This window comes from Euphorbia lathyris, chromosome 2 (genome assembly GCF_963576675.1).
Source record: "Euphorbia lathyris chromosome 2, ddEupLath1.1, whole genome shotgun sequence".
Lineage (NCBI taxonomy): Eukaryota > Viridiplantae > Streptophyta > Magnoliopsida > Malpighiales > Euphorbiaceae > Euphorbia > Euphorbia lathyris.
The window spans coordinates 36953409-36975923 of record NC_088911.1 but is presented as its reverse complement, the minus strand read 5'-3'; the positions used below and the strand labels follow the sequence as shown (position 1 = coordinate 36975923).

At 38.0% G+C, this 22515-nt stretch overlaps 1 protein-coding gene across 2 annotated transcripts; it reads left to right on the top strand.

Annotated features, from left to right (window-relative positions):
• Positions 1 to 884: 884 nt before the first annotated feature.
• On the top strand, positions 885 to 21411 carry LOC136217797 (xylan glycosyltransferase MUCI21-like). 2 transcript variants are annotated; one of them, XR_010683544.1, is made up of 3 exons: positions 962 to 1100; positions 1943 to 3151; positions 3466 to 3843. XR_010683544.1 is itself a non-coding variant. In XM_066004455.1 (2 exons), exons 1-2 carry the CDS (start codon positions 965 to 967, stop codon positions 21409 to 21411), a joined length of 1389 nt encoding a protein of 462 aa, XP_065860527.1. In that variant the 5' UTR covers positions 885 to 964. The 2 variants fall into 2 exon arrangements, 1 of the variants encoding a protein (XP_065860527.1); XM_066004455.1 differs by lacking the exons at positions 1943 to 3151; positions 3466 to 3843 and adding an exon at positions 20159 to 21411 and having other exon boundaries at positions 885 to 1100.
• Positions 21412 to 22515: the final 1104 nt, after the last annotated feature.

Genomic DNA, 22515 nt, shown 5'->3' with positions numbered 1-22515 from the left:
TATTAGTAAAAACAAATCTACGAAGAAAACCATGAAAGAGAGGCTGGGTGACAAACCCTGGAGTTTACCTGGAAGAAGTTGGTGAGCCAAAAAAAAAGAATCTGATTTGAGAAAATTACAACATAAACGGATCAAAATATAATGAGATAGAGTACCAGTTGGAAAAGAAGTCCTCAAAAGAAAGAGAGAATAAAATCGAATAAGCCAGATATTAAAAATAAGATCACATTATCACATACCATCCATGCTTATCTTCAAAAAATAATATTTTATTAACTATATGAATTTTAATTGAAATTGAAATCTTGCTCAACCACCAATTCGCAGGATTATTGTTTGGAGTTCTTTATCCAATAGACAAATAGTAATTAAGAAATAGATTTTCACTAAAAAAAACAACCTTATTTTAATTATTTAATTTTATATTCGGAGGAACCTATTATTTTCCAACTAAAATTACAATGTGGGTACACCACATAATATTGATAATTACTTTTCTATTTTGTATTTTGTATACTATCAATTTCGGATTCTTTTTGATATTCATCATCTTAAATCTAATAATTTGGTTGGCAATATTTGTTTATTAATGTTAATAAAAGTTAAAGAAAAAAGATAAATAAATATTTTTATTTTTAATCAATAAAAATCGAGGAGTCGACACCTCAGCTCCATCGTTACTGTTTTATATTATATATATAGATATATATAAAGGATCGAGAGAAACGTGAAATTGTGAAAATGAAATGGTGAGTTGAGAGAAATAGAATAAAATGAGAAACACATAAGATGTTTGACCTAAATTAAAAAGAAAAGAATAAACAGAAAGTTGAGCTGTAACATGATTTCATTACCATATATACCAAATGACATTCTCTTAATGAAAATTCTTCTTTCCTGTCTCCATCTTCTCCATTCTTCTTTCTCTCTCTCTGTGTAAAAAATTCAAATAATATAAGTGGTGATGGTGCTGAAGAACAAGAGAAAATATTCTAAAATAGGATTAATATGTTTCATCTTTTTTCTATTATTCTTCATCCTCCAAATCTCTTTTTCTTCGATTTCAAGATCAACAGCTTTCAATTCTCATCACAATCCAGGTATTTATTTAATTCCTCTTTTTAGTTTTATATATTATTCATATAGTTCTCTGGTAATTATGTTCTTATTATAATTCTCACTGTGTTGATGCATAGATTTTTTAACAAGCTTGAAAACCAAGATTTATAGTGTCTTGAAAAACTCAGGAAGACTACTTCACCTCTATACAATTGAATTTTGATCTACCTCATATGAGTAATGGGTTTAGTATTCTTTTGCTTTTTTTGTAAGGAGATAAATTAGTGTTTGGTTAGAATTGAGAAATGATCTCTAATAACGAGAAATCATCTAATGTTATCTGACATCTATTAGCTACAGTAAACAACAATAATAACAATACACACAGTAAATAACAAACAAACATTTATATTTTCGTATACCGTTTTAAAAAGTTAAAACTAAAATTCATTAGATTGAAATTGGAGAAAGAGTGGAGTCCTTTTTCAGTTACATACAATATTAAGAAGGTACTCGTATGAGATTAAAGATCTATTTAACGGATAGTTGATAGTTGTTGTTGTAATGTTAACGGTTTGTTATTAATTAATTAATAGTTAGTGTTTAGTGATGAAATAAAGATCAAGAGTGATGACAATCGTAGGATTGATGATGATTCCACATCACAGAATGACCATGGTTGAGTCACAAGAGTGCATCTAGGACAGACAATAGCATATCATTTTCCCCCCCTTTTAGTATTCTAGGTCACCGTTATTGTACAACTGTTAGCTTTTTCCTATTTTTGTGTGCACAACATCACATTTGTGTATTTGTACCACTCAGTCATATTTTATTGAATCAAGGAATAACAAATTCTTCCTTTTCATTCTTCTTTTGTAAGATTGTATCAGAGCACATAAACTCTATCCAAATCAATATCCTAAAAACTTCCACATTAATGGATGTGATTATGCCATCCAATCCTTTCTTTTTACCTGCAAATGAGAATCCAACACTGGTTATTGTCAATGCCCCTCTCACCAGTGAAAACTATCACCAGTGGTCGAGATCCATGTGAATAGCTCTCATTTCGAAGAACAAATACAGTTTCATTGACGAATCAATAGAGAAGCCCGAATCTAGCGCCACAAACTTTAAGATCTGGGAGACATGCAAGACCATGGTGCTTTCATGGATCATGCACTCTATTTCGCCTCAAATTGGCGAGAGCATAATCTATATCGAATCTGCGTGTTCTGTGTGGAATGATCTGAAGGATCAATTTTTGCAAGGTGACAACATCAGGATCTTGGAACTTCAGAAAGAGATTCAATCGCTCAAACAAGGTTCTATCACAATCATTGATTATTATACCAAAATGAAAATTTTATGGGATCAGCTGCTTAATTACATGCCTCTGCCTAAGTGCTCTTATGCTCCTGCTCGCATTTGTGGTGTTATTAGCAAGTTTAGGAGCTATCTTCATTCTGATAAAGTTATTACTTATCTTAGGGGCTAAGCAGTAATTACCAAACTGTTTGCTCTCAAATTTTACTTATGCAACCTCTACCTCCATTAAACCGTGTCTTTAACCTCAATATTCAATATGAGAGGCAAACCAACTCCCAAATACATACCTAAACTCACCATGAACCTACTGCTTTTCCTGTAAATATTTCAAACAATTCAAAACCACCCAGATTTCAACAAAACAACAGTTATAATCCCAAGAAAACCTCAAACAATCTTTCCACATGTACACACTGCGGCAAAAAGAGCCACTCTGAGGATATTTTGCTATCGGAAACATGGGTTCCCCCTAGATATGGAAACAGAAACAGAGGAGGAGGACCAAGGAATCAAAGGCAACATAGAGCAAATCAAGAGTCTCAAAATGATGGCAATGAGGAGCAGTGTGACTTCACTGAATTTAACAACAATAATTGCATAGAACAAGACCAAGAGAGGTATGGTTTCACCAAAACTCAGTATGATCACATACTCAGTCTACTACCTCAAATGAAAACAAATGGAGGAGCCTCATCAAGTGGGTCTCAAACACACATAGCTTCAGTCAACATCAATTACATGCTGCCAACTCCCTTCTCTGGTAAGATACTTTCTACTTATCAAGCACCTATGCATAAAAGTAAATAGATAATTGATACTAGGGCCACATATCATGTAGTTTATGACCCCAAATATTTCATGCATTGTAGAATTGCATCTAATTTCTCTATTCAACTACCCAATAACCAAAACATTCTCGTCACTCACTTAGGGGATGTTCAATTACACCCCAATCTCATTCTTCAAAATGCCCTATATGTACCACAATTTCACTACAATATGATATCTAGTAGTAAATTGACTGAGAACTCAAATCTTTGCCTATATTTCACCTCCAAGAACTGTGTTATACAGGATGAGAACTCTCAGAAGATTGGCTCTGCTAGCTTGAGAGATGGACTCTACCACTTAGACAAGCCAATTCCCAAACACTTTGCTGCATCAAACACCAGACAATCAACAACATCCACCCTTTAGCAGATGAGATTGGGGCACCCTTTAATTCAAAGAAGTGACATTTGTCACATTTCTTACATGCTTTAGCTAATTCTCCCAAACATTTTTCTTGTGATGTATGCCATTTGGCTAAGCAGAAAAGAAACAATTTTAATCTTAGTTGTAATAGAGCTGTTAGATGTTTTGACTTGATCCATTTGGATATTTGGGGACCTCTTAAATATTCCTTCAATGAAAAGCATTATTTTCTCTCTATCACTAATGCTCATATCAGATTTGTGTGGTTGTATTGAATGAAATTTAATCTAAAACGAGGGAAGCTATTGAGACCTTTAACCAATATGCTATGACACAATTCAACAAGCAAATTAAGGTTATTAGGTTAGATAACAGAGCGAAGTTTCTAATGCCCGATTTCTGTGCAAAGTTTTGCATCCTGCACCAAACAAGTTGTCTTGAAACTCCATAATAGAATGTAGTTGTGGAGCGAAAACAATAGGAAATTTTAAACACCACAAGAGCTTTGCTCTTCTAGAGTAAAATACCAAACAGTTTTTGGCCCTTGGCAGCAACACACAATGTGCATTTAACGAACATGCTCCCTACCAATTCCACTAAGAACTGCATACCCTACACTTTGCTTCATAAACATTCCCCAAACTGGAATGACTTGAGAGTTTTTGGCTTCTTGTGTTTTGCAACAACACTTGACAGAGATATGACAAAATTGACCCCTAGAGCCATCAAGTGTGTATACATAGGATATCATACAAGAACCAAAGGCTACAAACTCATGAACCTTCAAACTAAGAAATTTTTTGTCTCTAGAATTGTCCAATTCTATGAGAACATATTTCCCTATGACAAAGGCACGGACTCCTCCTGATATATGCCACCCTTACCATTGCCAAATGTAACCACTAATAACAATGTCAAGGATTATAGCACCCCTGAGCCTGAACATCCACAAAACCCAACACCGGAACCACCATTACTAAAAAACACCAATCCAGCTCCACCAAATTTGGAAGAGAACCGCATAAATGAGAATCCAACCCAGCCTAAATCACATAATGCTGCCCCTAAAAGATCCGCTAGGTAGAGACACCCTCCAAACTACCTACAGGACTACCATCATAGTCTTCTCAATAACGTGACCTCAAAATCCCTTCTTAATACCCCTCATTCATTATACAAACAAATATCTCATGACAACCTAAACATATCCAAAAGAGCATTTCCATCAAAATATCTTGTCACAAAGAACCCCAATCATATGAGAAGGAAATCCAATCACCTCACTGGCGGGAAGCCATCCAAACTGGACTAAAAGCACTGACAACAAACAGTACGTGGTCTATCGCATAATTGCCACTTGGAAAGAGGTCCATCGGTTGCAAATGGGTATTTAAGATAAAATATGAGGTTGTTGGTAAGGTGGAGAAATACAAAGCAAGGTTGCAAATGGGTTTACCCAAAGGCAGAGATAGATTTCAATGAAACATTCGCCCCTGTGGAGAAAAATCATTACTATCAGAATGCTTATAGCTTTATTTAGTATGCATGGTTGGTTCCTGGAACAGTTGGATATAAATAACGCATATCTCCATGGAGACATTAGTGAGGTCTACATGAGTATGCTAGAGGGGTATCAAGCCCCAAATTTACAACCAGGTTTTGTATGCAGGCTTCATAAATTGTTGTATAGGCTCAGGCAATCGAACCATAAGCTAACATCAGCTTGGAAAGACTTTGGTTTTAAACAAGCTCCTGCAGACCCATCATTGTTTGTGAAAATTGGAAATGACAAATTCTTGGTCGTTTTAGCATATGTGGATGACTTGCTACTGGCAAGCAATTGCAACAATGAAGTACATTCTGTAAAATCTTATTTACATAAACTTTTCAGTATCAAGGACCTTGGGCCTTTGAAGTATTTCTTAGGTTTTGAAGTGGCAAAAAGATCGAAGGTAATTCATTTCGACGAACAAAAGTACTGTCTTGAGTTACTCTAAGACCAAGGTTTTCTAGGTGCAAAGCCAGTCCTCGCACCTGTTACACCAAACTCTAAACCCTCAGAAAATCCTGTTGTGATAAGCGTCATTCCTACTTATAGGCAACTCGTCGAAAAACTCCTTTATTTGACTCACTTTAGGCCAGAAAATCTGTTTCATTGTGCATCAACTCAGTCAACATCTGAACAATCCCACTCAAGATGACATCCACAGAGCATAAAGAGTCTTAAGATACTTCAAACACTCCCCTGGCCAGGGCCTTTTCTTTCCAGCCATCGGTCAAGCCACCAAGATCAAAGCTTTCACTGATGCGGATTGGGCAATGTCCCTTGAAACACGAAAGTCTATAATATATTTTCGTGTGTTCCTTGGAAGCTCTCTTATTTCTTAGCGTTTAAAGAAACATCCGACAATTTCTCGTAGCTCTTCAGAAGTCGAGTGTAGAGCCATGGTTGCCTCTATTTGTGAGTTAAGGAGGCTACTCTTTCTCTTACGAGACTTTAACAGCATTCACACGAGCCATCAATTCTTTTTTTTTTTGTGACAATCACTATGCATTGCCCACAATCCTATCTTTCATGAGAGAACAAAGCGCATCGCATTGACTTTCATATTGTGCGTGAAAAATTGCAGCAAGATATTTGACTTCATCAAATTCAAATCCAAACTCGGCTTGGTAGACATCTACACACCTAGTTTGAGGGGGGCTGATGAAATAAAGATCAAGAGTGATGACAATCGTAGGATTTATGATGATTCCACATAAGAAAATGACCATGGCTGAGTCACAAAGGTGCACGATAGGATATACAATAGCATAGCATACAATAACGATGTGAACGTAGGTCATCGTTATTGTACAACTATTAATTTTTTCCTCTTTTGTGTGCATAGCACTTCCATTTGTGTTTTTATACCACTGACATTGCGGTCATATTCATTGAATCAAGGAATAATAAATTCTTCCTTTTCATTCCTGTTTTATAAGATTTAGTAAAATTGTAACTAATTAACAATTTATACATTCATAAGATAGATTAGACATATGATATTAGAATGGATTAATTTATATTTTTAAATTGGGTAATTAATTTATTAGTTCTTATATTTTGACAAAACACACTGTTTAGTCCATGTATTTTCAAAAACACATGATAAGGTCCCTAACTTTTTTCTCAGTGAACTGTTTAGCCCTTCCGTCTATTTATTAGATTTTTTACCGTTTATGAATTCGAAAATGACTAAATTACCCTTTACTATTTACTAGTCAAAAACAATTCACACCTTTATGTCTTTCTCTCACAACTCGCGCTAAAAAAATTGAGAAATGATTGAATCTCTAACCCGTAATCGACTGAAATCAACTAGAAGAACGCAGAGATGAGAAACAATGAAGATAACTGTCTTATATATTTGATTTTCTGATAAAGGGTAGTTAAGGCATTACATTTTTTTTAAATAGATTTTGACTCAAATCTAAATTAACCAACAAAATCTTCATGAGAGTCTCACGGCAGGGACTAAACAGTTCACCGAAAAAAACGTTAGGGACTAAACAGTTCATTGTGAAAAAGGTTAGAGACCTTACCGTGTGTTTTTGAAAATACATGGACTAAACAGTGTATTTTGTCAAAATATAGGGACTAATAAATTAATTACCCTTTTAAATTATAATTTATCTTCACATTTTAATTCCTTAACACCTTCTCCAATCACCTAGTATGAGAATTTTTTTTGTTATTATTATACTGATGGCGAGTCATAATATCAGATTATTTTAAAATACAATTTACTATTCTTTTAAGACAAAATATTGCATGATTCATACATGCCGTTTAGCTCAATAGTTGACTTAAAAAAAAAAAAACTCAATAGTTGACTAGTATAAAATAGGTTTAATATATTTTTTTTTGGTAGAAAAGGAAAGGAAAGCAAAGCAAAACAAGCAACTACACCGGGATTAGCCTAGGAAAGCTAACCCCAATCCTATCCTCTAAAAGAAGAGGAGAAAGAGCGATAGGGGGAACGGTAAGGGTAGAAACACCTAACACCCCCTCATGGCCTGCCGCCGCCAAGTGATCTGCAACACGGTTCTGCTCCCGGAAAATGTGGCTGAACTCAAGGATATCAAATGAGGGGCTAAGCCTCTTAATAGCTTTAATAAGGTTGCGGCTATGAAGACCCATGACATGACTACCCAAAATCATATTGATAGCCTCCAAGTTATCTGACTCCACAGAAAGCCTCTTAACACCCAGCCTAATCGCCAGCTGGATCCCAGAGAGAATGCCCCAGAGCTCCGCAGAGAAGGAAGAACCCAAACCCAAATTCTGGGTAAACCCAGAAAGCCAGGCGCCTTCCGCATCCCTAAGAACACCTCCGGCAGCAATCTTACCATTACTGAGGTAGGAACCATCAGTATTCAGCTTCACAACCCCCTCTCTCGGCCTGCTCCAGCTCACGAGGTGGACATCACTACTCGGGGAAGATCTGGCAAGGGACTCACCTTTGAAACTATCAATAATAGAGGAGAGTTTCTTCAAGAAGAACTCAGCTAAGTTAGGCAAAAGCACAGCTTTATTATCAAAAATCTCCTCGTTCCTCCATTTCCACACTTGATGACAGATAATGGCAAAGAAAATGTCCCCATGCTCCATATAAGACAATAACTTTCCCCTAATACCATCTGAGAACCAGTCGTTCACAGAATGGGACATGAAGGAAGAGAAAGTATGATGAGGGAGAATTTTCTTCCAAACCTCTTCACTCTTAGGGCAATCCCTAAGAGCGTGGCACAACGATTCAACATGGCCTCTACATCTACCGCAAGCTCCAGAGGTCACCAAATGCCTTCTGTATCTATCTGAGTTAGTAAGTAATCTGTCTTTAACGCCCAGCCACAGGAAGCTCCTCATGCGGTAGGGGATTTTAAGGGACCAAATGGTCTTCCAAATATCCGAGGGATTATCAGTCCTGTTAAGGGAAAAAGCTTCAAAGGCAGATTTGCAAGAATAGACTCCATTGTTAGTCAGCGCCCAGCAATGCTTATCCATGTCTTCCTCTTGATTACTCACCTTCACTCCTCTAACTCTAAGGAGAGTCTCAAGGCTAAAGAAAGAATCAAATTTAGGCCAAACCCAGTCCCCTTCAGAGTCCACCACATCGGCTAACCTCCAGTTTTGGATATCACTAGGCGGGGGGGGGGGGGGGGGGGGGGGGGGGGGGGGGGGGGAAGTGCACACATCCACTAAAGGTTTATCCCCAATCCAGGTATCAAACCAGAAGCTTATGGACTTACCATTACCCACATCCAGACCAACCCCCGAGCAAAACTCAGCAAAAACGGCGCTAAGCCCTTTCCAGAGGAAGGAACAATTGATAACTCTCTCTTTCGGGCCCCCAAAGATCTTATCTTTTCAATACTTACCACAAAGAAGGCGAACCCAGAGAGAGGAGGGGTATTGCCACATACGCCAAAGGAGTTTCATTAATAAAACTTTATTATTATCCTTAGCTCTCCTAATGCCCAAACCCCCTGAATCTTTGGGCTGACAAACCTCACTCCAAGGCACCAGGTGGATCTTTCTTCCCTCCGCAGCTTCCCCCCACAGGAACCTTCGGTTAATCTTATCAAGATCATTAAGCATAGGATTCGGAAGCTGACAAGCCTGCATGATGTGGTTGGGAGCAGCGGAATTCACAGATTGAATTAAAGTCAGACGGCCAGCGAGGGAGAGAGTCTTGGCTTTCCACGTGGCACACCTCGTGTTGGCTTTATCCAAAGTATCTTTAAAAGAAACTTTAGACACTCTCTCACTATGGAGAGGAATCCCCAGATACTTCCCAAGAGAATTAGTAAGAGGAATACCAGACAAATCACTTAATCTTTTACAAATTCTCGGATTCATGTTCTTAGAGCACATCATCCTAGATTTCTGGATATTAAGTCTCTGACCAGAGGCCGAACAAAAACAATCCAGAATATCCATAATGACACTCAACTGCTCCTCATTACCTTCAAGAAAGATAAGGACATCGTCCGCAAAGAATAAGTGGGTCACCTGGGGACAGAAACTGTTGATGGCCACCGGGTGGAAAATCCCAATATCAATGGCATCTTGAATAAGGTGGGACAGCCTCTCCATAGCAATAACGAAAAGGAAGGGACTCATAGGATCACCCTGACGGATGCCCCGACCCGGAGAGAACTCCTCCGACATATCCCCATTCACCATAACCTGAAACACAGGAGAAGTAATACAAACCTTAATAAGATTTCTCCAACTGTCCGGGATCCTAGCTCTCTCCAGACTCTCCATCAGGAAGTTCCAGTTGATGCGATCATAGGCCTTCTCCAAATCCAGCTTAAGAGCCACAATGCCTTTCTTCCCTTTCCTAATCTTCATAGTGTGCACCATTTCTTGGGCAATCACCACATTATCCATCATTTGTCTACCGGGTACAAAACTACCCTGATTCTGACAAATGATCTCCGGAAGAATGCCACGGATTCTATTAGCCACAATTTTTGTAATCGTCTTGTAAAGAACATTACAAAGACTGATGGGTCTTATATGCAAAAAGGAAGAAGGCTTATCAATTTTAGGAATAAGGACCAGGAGAGTTCTATTAACCAGCTCAATATCCTTAGACCCATTGAACACACCTATGATAAACTCATAGATACCCTCCTTCACAACACCCCAGTGCTTGTGGTAGAAGCCAGCTGGAAGACCATCAATACCAGGCGCTTTAGACGCCCCAATGCTGAAGATGGCATGGTCAATCTCTTTTTGGGAAATAGGAAGAAAGGCACTCTGACTGATATCCTCACTAATCAAAGGAAAGGTAGCAATAGAGTGAGCCCTCTCCAGCTGAACATGATCCTCTTTGAAAAGCTCCTTATAGAACTCCAGAGCCAAATTCCGAATCACCTCATCTTCATACACCCACTCCCCATCAGAATCTTTGATAGCCTCAATTCTATTCCTCTGCCGCCTGATCATAGTAGACATATGGAAGTACCTGGTATTACGATCCCCATCCCTAATCCAGGATTTCCTAGACTTCTGGAACCAGAGAAGCTCCTCCCGCCTAAGCACAACTTCCAGCTCCTTCTGAAGGGTTCTAAGGAGGCCATCTAAACTGTGATCAAACCTCACATCCAACCAACGCTGAACGCCCTCCATCCTTTTTAACAACTTATTCTTTCTTCTAATAATGTGCCCAAAGACATTCTTATTCCAACCAAGCACCTTCTTCCTGAACCCTTCAGAAGCTTACAGGACATTCGAATGAGGTTTCCAATTATCTTGGACGAACTCCTTAAACTTAGGATGGGACTCCCATGCCAGCTGGTACCGGAACGGTCTCTTCCCCCTAGGCCGGTTGCCTCTCAAAAGTCTAAACAAAATAGGGCAATGGTCCGAATGACGGAACGGAAGATTTAAAACAGAACACTCAGGGAAAGAAGTCAGGGAAGCCACATTAGCATAGACCTTGTCCAAACGAACAAAGGTACTATTGCGTTTCCAAGTGAATCTATGACCCAAAGCCCCCAAGTCGGAAAGCCCACATAAATCCATATTATTTTTGTGGTGAAGACAGCGATTAACATAATGATTGGAACCTCCTCTCTGGTCACTCATAAGGCCGATATCATTAAAGTCTCCCGCAATAAACCAGGGCTCAAAGATTCTGCCACTCATTGAAAAGAGGATCTCCCACAGCCGTTTGCGATTAACTAAGATCGGATCAGCATACACAAGGGTAGTCAAGAAGGGAGTAATACCAGAAATGCTCACTTTACAGTGAATGAACTGCTTATCGATACTAATAACATCAAAATGAATCCGATCTGGCCTCCAGAAAAGCCAGATCCCACCAGCTCGGCCAGTAGCCTCCGATCTAACACACCTCCAGTTCTTAAACTTATTAACCACCTCATCTGCTTTCTCTCCACTAATCTTAGTTTCCAGTAAAGCAAAACACGAGGGGTTAAACTGTTTAATTAGGTCATTAATATGGATACGGGTAGCCTTGCTAGCCGCACCCCTAACATTCCAGCACAACAAGTCCATAGAAAGGAGGAGACTGACCGCACCAACCTACCTAAGCCAGGTATTTACTAGGGGCTCCTAAGAGCCTCACCGAGGTACCCGCAAGTCCCATCTTCTCTGAAAAAGCCAAGGAATTCTGGATGCTTTTTTGTTTGCCCTTTGGCTTTTTCAAGCCAGGTTTAATAACCCCCATTGGATTCCCAATTCCAGGTCCACCAGTAAGAATAGAAGAACTACCCTCATTAGTTTCCTTCATTTTTCGAGCCGCCTGAACCAGGGGGCCTGTAACCCCCTCACTTAGATCACATGATATCTTACACAATATCAGTTATAGACATGCTTTCAATACTCAATCATATAAACTTCAATCTCATATAAACTTTATATTGTGTCCTCATATTTTCTTCTACCTCCCAAGTTGCCTCATCAAGTGTTTGATTATGACTCCATCTCACCTTAACCATTGGAATTTCATGGTTTCTGAGTCGTTTCATTTCTCGTCCCAAAATCTCTAAAGGTTGCTCACGAATAGTCAAGTCTGTGTTCACTATTGCAATCTCAGGTTCAGGAATCATATGACTTGGGTCTGATCTATATCTTCTTAATACTGACACATGATATAAATCATGTATTAAAGACAATTCTGGTGGTAAAGCTAACCTATAAGCCAATGGTCCAACTCTCTCAATGATCTCATAAGGCCCAATGTATCTTGGATTCAACTTCCCTCTTCTACCAAAACGAACTATTCCTTTCCATGGGGATATTTTTAAAAACACTTTATCTCCAACTTTATATTCCATCTCCCTTCGGTGCTGATCCACATAAGCTTTCTGACGTTCCTGTGCAGCTTTTAAATACTTCTTTATGACATTGATCTTCTCAACCGTTTCCTGGACTAACTCAGGTCCTTCCAATTGCCTCATTCCTTCAACATCCCAACATATAGGGCTTCTACACGGTCTTCCATATAATGCCTCATAAGGTGCCATGCCTATACTCGAATGATAACCATTATTATAAGCAAACTCCATAAGAGGTAAATGTATATCCCACTCACCTTGAAAATTAAGAACACAAGCTCTCATCATATCCTCTAAGGTCTGAATAGTTCTTTCTGATTGTCCATCTGTCTGTGGATGAAAAGCTGTACTGAAATGCAATTTTGTTCCCAAGGAGTGTTGCAAACTGCCCAAAAATCTAGATGTGAATCTAGGATCACGATCTGAAACAATAGATATAGGTACTCCATGAAATCTCACAATTTGTTCCACATAAAGTCTAGCCAATTTATCCATCGAGTCTGTCTGTTGAACCGGTAGAAAGTGAGCAGATTTCGTAAGTCTATCTACTATCACCCATATACTATCGTGTCTACGCCTTGTTCTTGGTAATCCCATCACAAAATCCATAGTGATCCTCTCCCATTTCCACTTTGGTATGGTTAAAGGTTTTAGTTTTCCCACGGGAGCTTGATGCTCAGCTTTAACCTGTTGACATGTCAAACATTTGGAAACAAAATCAGATACATCTTTCTTCATTGTAGGCCACCAGTAAAAAGGTCTCAAATTTCTGTACATCTTTGTCATTCCTGGGTGCATAGCATAAGGAGAATTATGTGCTTCCTGTAAAATTTCTGATCTTAAATCTGCTACATCTGGAACACATAATCGACTTCCTAACATCATAGTCCCATCATCTTCCACAGAAATATCAGGTCTCTTACCTTGTTGTACACGATCTCTCATTTTCTATAAATAAGGATCATGCCACTGTGCTTCTTGGATCCTTTCTTTCAAATCTGGTTTTACCCGTAGTGTAGCCATCAAACCTGTTACTTCATTTACTTCTAACTGCACATCCATGGCTCGCATATCCACTAGTGAATTCAAACTATAACTCTTCGTACTAGCCACAATATCAACACTCTTTCTACTCAAAGCATCTGCAACCACATTAGCTTTTCCTGGATGGTAATCTATTGTACAATCATAATCTTTTAATAGCTCAATCCATCTCCTTTGTCTTAGGTTCAACTCCTTTTGTGTAAAGATGTACTTCAAACTCTTGTGATCAGTGAGAATCTGAAATGTCTCCCCATATAGGTAATGTCTCCATACCTTCAATGCATGGATGACTGCTGCCAACTCTAAGTCGTGTGTGGGGTAATTCATCTCATGAGGTCTCAGTTGCCTAGAAGCATATGCAATAACTTTCCCATTTTGCATTAGAACACATCCCAAACCTTGTCCCGAGGCATCTGTATAAACAACAAAGCCACCACCTTCAGAAGGTAACACTAACACTGGTGTGGAAGTCAATCTCTTCTTTAGTTCCTCAAAGCTTTGGTGACATTTATCATTCCACTGGAATACAACTCCCTTTCTCAGCAATTTAGTTGATGGACCTGCAATTAGAGAAAAACCCTCTACAAATCTCCTGTAATAACCAGCTAACCCAAGAAAACTCCTAAGCTCTGTAACGTTCTTTGGCGGTTCCCACTCATCAATAGCTTTAATTTTGGAAGGGTCGGGTTGAACCCCTTCACCTGACACCACATGACCAAGGAATACAACTTCATCCATCCAAAATTCACATTTGCTCAGCTTTGCATACATCTGATTATCTCTTAAAATTTTCAAAACAATTCTCAAATGTTGTTCATGCTCACCCACAGTTCTTGAGTACACTAGGATATCATCAATGAACACCACAACAAACTTATCTAGATATGGCTGAAAAGTCTTGTTCATTAATGCCATGAAAGCTGCAGGAGCATTAGTCAAGCCAAAAGGCATCACAAGAAACTCAAAATGACCATACCTTGTACGAAAAGCAGTTTTAGGTATGTCAGCTTCGGCAACTCTCAACTGCCAATAGCCCGATCTTAGATCAATCTTTGAAAAATGACGAGCTCCTCTAAGTTGATCTAGCAAATCATCAATTTGAGGCAATGGATACTTATTTTTCACTGTCATTCTGTTTAATTGTCTGTAATCGATACACAGTCGCATACTACCATCTTTCTTCTTCACAAATAATACAGGTGCTCCCCACGGTGAAGTACTAGGTCGTATAAACCCCTTCTCAAGTAGTTCTTCTATTTGTTTCTTCAATTCTTGTAATTCCATTGGAGCCATTCTATATGGAGCAATTGATATAGGAGATACTCCTGGCATGGTCTCAATAGGAAAATCAATCTCCCTATGAGGTGGTAATCCTGGTAGTTCATCTACGAATACATCTGCAAAATCTCTCACTACTGGAATATTCTCCAATTTGCCTCCATCCTCCCTAGTATCCACAACATGAGCTAAATATGCCTCACACCCACTTCTCATCCATCTGATTGCTTGAATTGCAGATATTAAACGAGACGGCACAACCTTTCTCTCCCCAACAAATAACACAGTTGACTCTGAAGTAAAATGTAACACAACTTCCTTTGAACAACAATCAACTTTAGCTTCATATTTACACAGCCAATCCATCCCCAAAATAATATCAAATTCTCTAAACCCCATAACTACTAAATCTATAGAGAACTCACTTCCCCTCACTTTTATAGGACAATCTCTCAGAACCTGATTTACAATAACATGATTCCCAACTGGTAGGATAACTCCCACATCATATCCTAATGGTTCTACCTTCCCATTTATTTTCAATATAAACTCAGGTGTTATGTATGAATGAGTGGATCCAGGGTCAATCAAAATAAAAGCTAAGGTATCAAGGATAGAAATTGTACCGGATATAACCTCTGGTGCTATTTGAGCTTCACCCCTCGTCATATTGAAGGCTCTATTTCGTGGTAAATTTTGTGTCTGTCCACCCATAGGAGCATCATGTCTACCCCCTCTACCTCCTCCTCGACCTCTGCCTCTGCCTCTATCCACTCCAGCTGCACCACCTCTTATATTAGACTGAGGTTGAACTCTCTCTCCTCTATCAACTAATAAGGGACAATTGTTACGATAATGGCCTGTTTCTCCACACTCAAAACATGTGCCCTTCTTAAATGAACCATAACACTCTCCTGTGTGAGATCGGCCACATCTTCCACAAACCAGGGAAGGTCCCCAACACTCACCTCTGTGTACCCGTCCACATGTCTGACAAGTTGGAAAAGATGTTGTTCTCGCTCCTCCTCTATACCCACTATTAAACCGACCACCTGAAAATCTGTTACTACCCACAGATGGAGCACTACTCAAAACATCTCCAAATCCGCCCCGTGATCTAGTCCCACCACGATGGATACTACTACTACCTCTAAATTGGTGAGAATAGCCTCTAGAAGAAACTGAGAATCCACCTCTCTTTGTTGGCCTGCTAGACTGACCCTCTGTATCAAATCTAGCCCTTTTGGTTACAAAAAGTTGTTCTCTATCTTTCACAATTTCCTCAGCTCTGAGTGAAGATTCTACTAACAATCTAAAGCTCGTTTCATGTGCATGAATCCCCATTCTAACATCTGGGTGTAGACCATGTTCAAACCTACGACATTTTGCTTCTTCTGTAGCCACATTTGCAGGTGCATATTTGGCTAAGGTGTTAAACTTAAGCTCGTATTCAGCCACAGACATATCCTCCTGCATAAGGGTTAAAAACTCTGTTTGTTTCCTATCTTTGTATATCATTGACATGTACTTATTAGTGAACAACTTCTTGAAAATATCCCATGTTATTTCAGTTCTAATTCTTGTCCTTTTTATAGATCTCCACCATTCTAAAGCTTCACCAGTGAAAAGATTAGAAACATATTTGACCATTGAGTCCAGACGACACTCTGTGTTCCCAAGTACATCTTCAATCTTGGCCCACCATTTATCAGCTATATCAGGATCTGTGCTACCCTCAAACTCTGTTGCACCCATCTTTTTAAGCCTTTGAAATTTTTTATCAAAGATTGGCGCATCTCGACGAGCTTGAACACGTGGTTGAGGCTGACCTTGAGCCAAATAGATTCCCATCATTTCTTCAAACTGGTTGTAACCCTGTGGATAACCTGCATGTCCTGAAGCTCCTATATGTTCTGAGCCCCCAGACTCATGAACATGACCAACCGAACCATGACTAGACACATTACCAGATTGTCCATTCTCACCATCAGACTCCATAACCCTACATGAAACATGACCATGTCAACATGCTTTAGCATAAGAAAATATGATTATGTGGTCTTAACCTAGGAATCCAAAACAAGTCATACACAACCAAATCCCTAGGAAAGTAGACCCGCTCTGATACCACTAAATGTAACCCCCTCACTTAGATCACATGATATCTCACACAATATCAGTTATAGACATGCTTTCAATACTCAATCATATAAACTTCAATCTCATATAAACTTTACATCTTATACATAAGAGAAAGCATTTACAATACACGTTTAAGTCATTATCCTGCATAGAGGATTTACAAAATAAAAGTACATCACAAGACTCCAAAATGCCTAGATGAGAATGGACTGACACTGCTGGTGCGACCTTAAGCGAGAAGAACTCCACCTAACCTGTAAAATCTGTTGGCAAGGGGTGAGCTGCCTACTCAATAAACATATTACGCATTTATGTATATACAAAAGTAATGTAAAGAGCACAAATCAAAATATATCATCAGTACCAAGTTAGAATTTATTCACCTGTTTCATTTATTATAGTAATACTTATTTTAGAAAGGCCTTGCTGTACTTAGACAATATATATAAAATGGTCCTTGGGCCCAATCTGTATTCCGGCTCACTAAATTCGGAATACAATCATCTGTGCTACGGAGGAGTTACACTCAACTCACGTACTCATATATCTCAACACATGTGCTTCCGGCTCACAATATTCGGATAGCACTCTCAACTTGGACCATTTCACATATCCATCTAAGCAAGCTCATATTCATTTATAATCCAACCATTATCCAGTTCCAGTATGCGCACAAGGCTCAACATGCCGTATTTGCTCATAACACTGCAACATACTCAATCATATCACTTTCTTATCAATCATAACGTATCATAAACACTCAAACATTATTCACATCATTCACATCAGATTCAACCACATCTCACACTCAACAATTCACAAGGCACAATACATTCATACACATATATAAGCAATATGCTTACCGTCGCACTTGGTTCGATCTATTCAACACGATCGGGTGTGCGTTCAATTGCACCTTGCCCTCCTAATGTCACATAACATTGATCCAATTAGCCTTAACATAAACTTAATGAAAATATAAACTAAGGAATGCTATATGATTTACAAGACACTAATGCCACAAAGTTCATGCAATCTAATCCTTTTGTCTTAGATCATCACATGACCTACTTGCACACATTCGGTCATAACTTTCTCTATATGAATCCAAATTCCCTGATTATTGAACCTACTGAAACTAGACATATATGGGAAGAACATATCCAAAATTCACATTAATATCACTTCTGCACAATATATGGCATGCAAAATGATTCTGTCCTGTTTCCAGCCAAGAAACAGACTACCCAGCTTTGCATCTACCATAATGCACTCAACCTAGCTCACACTAAGCACAATGGATTGCCAAATCCTTTTACAGTAGTTAGAAACAATTTTGTATAAAGAAACTTTCTCCAATTCGGAATCTAAGATCCTCAAAATGCTACATCAACATGGCTGCCGCACATGACATTCAATTTCGAGGCAGTCATGATCCATCTAGGTTTTCTTCCTCTATATATGGAATTAAAGTCCCATATTTTACAGAGAGTTTCATAACACATATAGGAACATAGTTTATTCTTTATGTATCTTCAAATTCGAACAATATCAATATGAAAAACATGCTCCAAAATGACGGAAAGCAGTACCCTAGATTTCTGTTTAGGGCACTTGATACATATCTTTCATTTGGACAGCCTATAACCACTTCAAACAACACCAAAACTCAACAAACTCAATAATAACTCATCCACAACAACTCCTATCATCATACCTAGGTATTTCATAATCTCAAACTCATAGAAAACAAGCTAAAACAACATACTAACCTTCAAGTTGTGTCTATCACCTAGTATGCTTCCTAACTTAACTTGTTTGGCTTGACAATGGAAGAAATTGGAAGAGTTTTCTTTGGAGGATGTTAGGGTATGAAAAGGGAAAGTTTGCTGAAGCTTTGGTCGAAATTGTGGCTGGAAAGCATAAAGAATGAGTTGTGTACATCCATTTGAAATGAAGAGGTGCATTTTGTCTCAATCTTGGGTGACATCATGCTTAAGTGAGGTGCTTGTTCACAAAACTCATTTCCAGCCCTCCACAAGTCTAATTTAATCAATTAAGGACATGTTCATTCATTCATTTAAGTCCTAACTCAATTAACCAATCGTTACATCTTAATGACACACTAATCGTCTACTAATCGCATGATAATCACATTATGCATACGAAACTTCCGATGCCAATGAGATGAATCTAAAATGTATGTATTCAATCATGAAAACATATATGAATGTGGGAAGATGTATATGTTAGGGTTTAGGGATGTTACAGGGCCCCCTGAGCTTCATTCTTGGAAGCAAAGAGGGGATTAACAGAATCAACCACTAGCTCAGAAGACACAACAGACTCCAGACCCGGCAAACTGTGTTCCATAAGCTCATCTCCTCTGAATTTGTAAAAAAAAAAAACTTGATTATAATCTGAATTTATTTAAAGTTACCTCTTAACTCCTCTGAACTTGCTTATGAGTGATTCATTTGTCACCTGAATTTGTTTAAAGAGATATAAGTCTTTAAAATAAAAAATAAAGACATAGTTCGTGATTTAAGTTTTTAAAACAAATTAACTTAAAAAATGAAACTTAAAACAAATTAACAATCAAAAATCTATAATAAAACTTAAAAAAAAATAAAGGTATAGTTCGTGATTTAAGTCTTTAAAATAAATTAACTTTCTGTTTTGTACATTTTTATGATGTTTTTTAATAGATTTGGTGACTTAATTATGACAATTTAAGTAAATCTAACAGATTGATAAGATACATGTAAATCAACTTTTTTAAACAAATTCAGAACAAGTGATATATTAAGCCTATAAAATATTTTAATAAATCTCTTCAAGGTAGAAACAAAGTTTTGAAGATTCGAAATCAGCATTAGTGAATCCCACTGCGGAGTAAAGTGAAAATATGGGAGAATTAGGTTGATACGGCCGGATCGGTTTGGTTATTGCTAGTTTTTTTTTCTTCTAACCAATCTGGCACTTAAATGATTTCAAAAAGAAATTTATAATTTTTTTTAAATGTTCATTTTACTACATTTTTAATAATTTTGTAATTGTAATTCAAATTTATTTATCATAAATTGTTTAAAAGTACAATTTGAGCAAAAATTAAGAAATGTGAATACAGTGTAATCTAAAAAGCCAAATATTTTAGCCAAATATTTACCATAAATCGCAAATTAAACCATTAGTTCCTTGCATTAAGCATATTATCTCATGTAATGTAATTTTAATTTGTATATTGCAGTATCAGAACAACATATGAAATCAGAGGAGACAATTCTCATTCAGAGCTCAACGCTTCCACCACCAACACCACCACCACCACCACCACCACCGTATCATGAAATCATCCGGTGCGACCGATCAAACAGAGGCTACGATTTCTGCAAGATCGACGGCCCAACTGTATTGGATCCCAGGATCTCCACATTCTATGCTGTGGACCCTCGACTACCCTATACTGCCCACAAAATCAGGCCTTACCCCAGAAAATGGGAAAATTTCACTATGCAACGGATCAAAGAGCTCACTCTAATTTCAGGCCCATCAAGCCCACAATGTGAAATCCAGCACAAATATCCAGCCATAGTATTCTCTGCGGGCGGTTACACCGGAAACTTCTTCCATGATTTCAACGACGGGCTCATCCCTCTCTACATCACCGTTAAATCTATCTTCACCGACGACCAAGATTTCATCCTCGTCATATCCAAAGCTCGTGATTGGTGGGTCAGTAAATACTCAGATATCTTACAAACTTTCAGTAAACACCCAATCATAAACCTAGACAATGATACCTCCACTCACTGTTTTACTTCAGCCAATATAGGCCTCATGTCACATGGATTTATGACCATTAACCCCAAGTTGTTACCAAATTCACAAACCTTAACCCATTTCCGCACTTTCTTAAATTCGGCCTACAGTCGTCACATAACCACCCGTCGCATGTTCAAAAAACCCCGGTTAGTGTTGGCTAGTCGAAGTGGTCACGTGGCGCGGGTAATTTTGAATCAAAAGAGAGTAAAAAGGTTAGCCGAAGACGTTGGTTTTGAGGTTACGGTATTTGAACCCAAACCTAGTACTCCGTTGCATCAAGCGTATGATTTGATCAATTCGAGTCATGCGATGGTGGGGGTGCACGGTGCAGCGTTGACACACGCGGTGTTTCTTAGGCCGGGGTCGGTGTTCTTGCAAGTGGTGCCGCTAGGGAACGAGAAGGTTGCGGAAATGTGTTTTGGCAATTTGGGGAGGGGGATGGAATTGGAGTACATGGAGTATAAAATTGGAGTGGGGGAAAGTAGTTTGGTGGATAAGTATGATAGAAATAGCCAATTGATAAAGGATCCAATAGGGTTCCAAGGGAAAAAGTGGTCGGATGAAATAATGAGAATATATTTGAAAGAACAAAATGTTAGAATTGATTTGGTTAGGTTTAGGGAGTATTTGAAGATAGCATATAAGAAAGCTAAGAAGTTGTTGGATCAACAAGGTTGATATAAATTCACAGGATTAGCATTGAAGAGATTTTCAAATTTGTATTAGCTAGTTTTTTAATTTTTTTTTTTTTTAATAATTTGGTTTCAATTTATCTAAATTGGATGGATTCTTCGAGTTAATTTTAAAATTTAGAAGTTGTCGATTTTATTATTCAAATTTAAAAAGAATCAGTAGAAAATAGAAAGACAATTATTGTGGAGATCTTATTTTTCATATATGAAATCATGGGCATACTTTTAGTCCAAGATTGAATTCTGAATCATTGAAATGTTGAAATGTTATAAATCATAATAACCTGAATAGTTTGTGGATCCAAATTAGAACAGAATTCACCAAAGATTTTAGTAAATTTTCATTGACTATGCACAAAGAAAGAAGTAAGAAGTTTGAAACCTGGCACGTAGAGGGAAGGCAATTTTTGAAGGAATTTAATTGAATTAAACTTACATTTAGGTTGCAATCTTGTTACTAAATAAGTGGAGGATGTGTAATGATTTTTCGAGTCAAATCAAAGGATGCGATAATGATAAAAGTAGGTGAAAATATTGTTTGATAGCAACTTTAATAAAGAGGGCTCTAGTATCATGTTAATATGAAGGCTCAGGAAGGGATGTCCTTAAAGTGCGCTATCTAACAGTACGACAGAATACGAAACATTATTTTAGAGAATCCAAATGCTCAACATCATAAAATCGGATCGAACAATTTTAAAAAAGCGACTTGAATCTTATAGACAGCTAGATGGTTAGTAAATACAAAGCAAAAGACGCCTCAATAAAGAAATATTTGACTTTAGTTAAACAACTTATGGCTCAAGCCCAACAAGATGGAAGAAGCCTATAAATAAGGGGAAATCGAGTAGAAGAAAATTGTGAAGCTAACCACTTGATAGCATCGATTCCGAACGGGCCAAGGATCTGTTCGTACAAAATAGAAGTAATCCAATAGCCAAACATTCATAAGACGGACGTAATGGTTCTCGATATTTGACAACCAAATGCAATTACCCCATTTATTTGTATCTAACTAGAAGAATCCTCCCGGAATGAAAAAAGGACCAAGTCAAGATCATCCAAAAATCTGGACGATACTCTATTATGG

What these genes read in the sequence shown, in the direction of transcription:
- LOC136217797 (XM_066004455.1), top strand. Translation starts at nt 965, where the DNA reads ATGGTGCTGAAGAACAAGAGAAAATATTCTAAAATAGGATTAATATGT. An exon ending in CAATTCTCATCACAATCCAG is followed by an intron (nt 1,101 to 20,158) that starts GTATTTATTTAA and finishes TGTATATTGCAG; the next exon opens with TATCAGAACAACATATGAAA.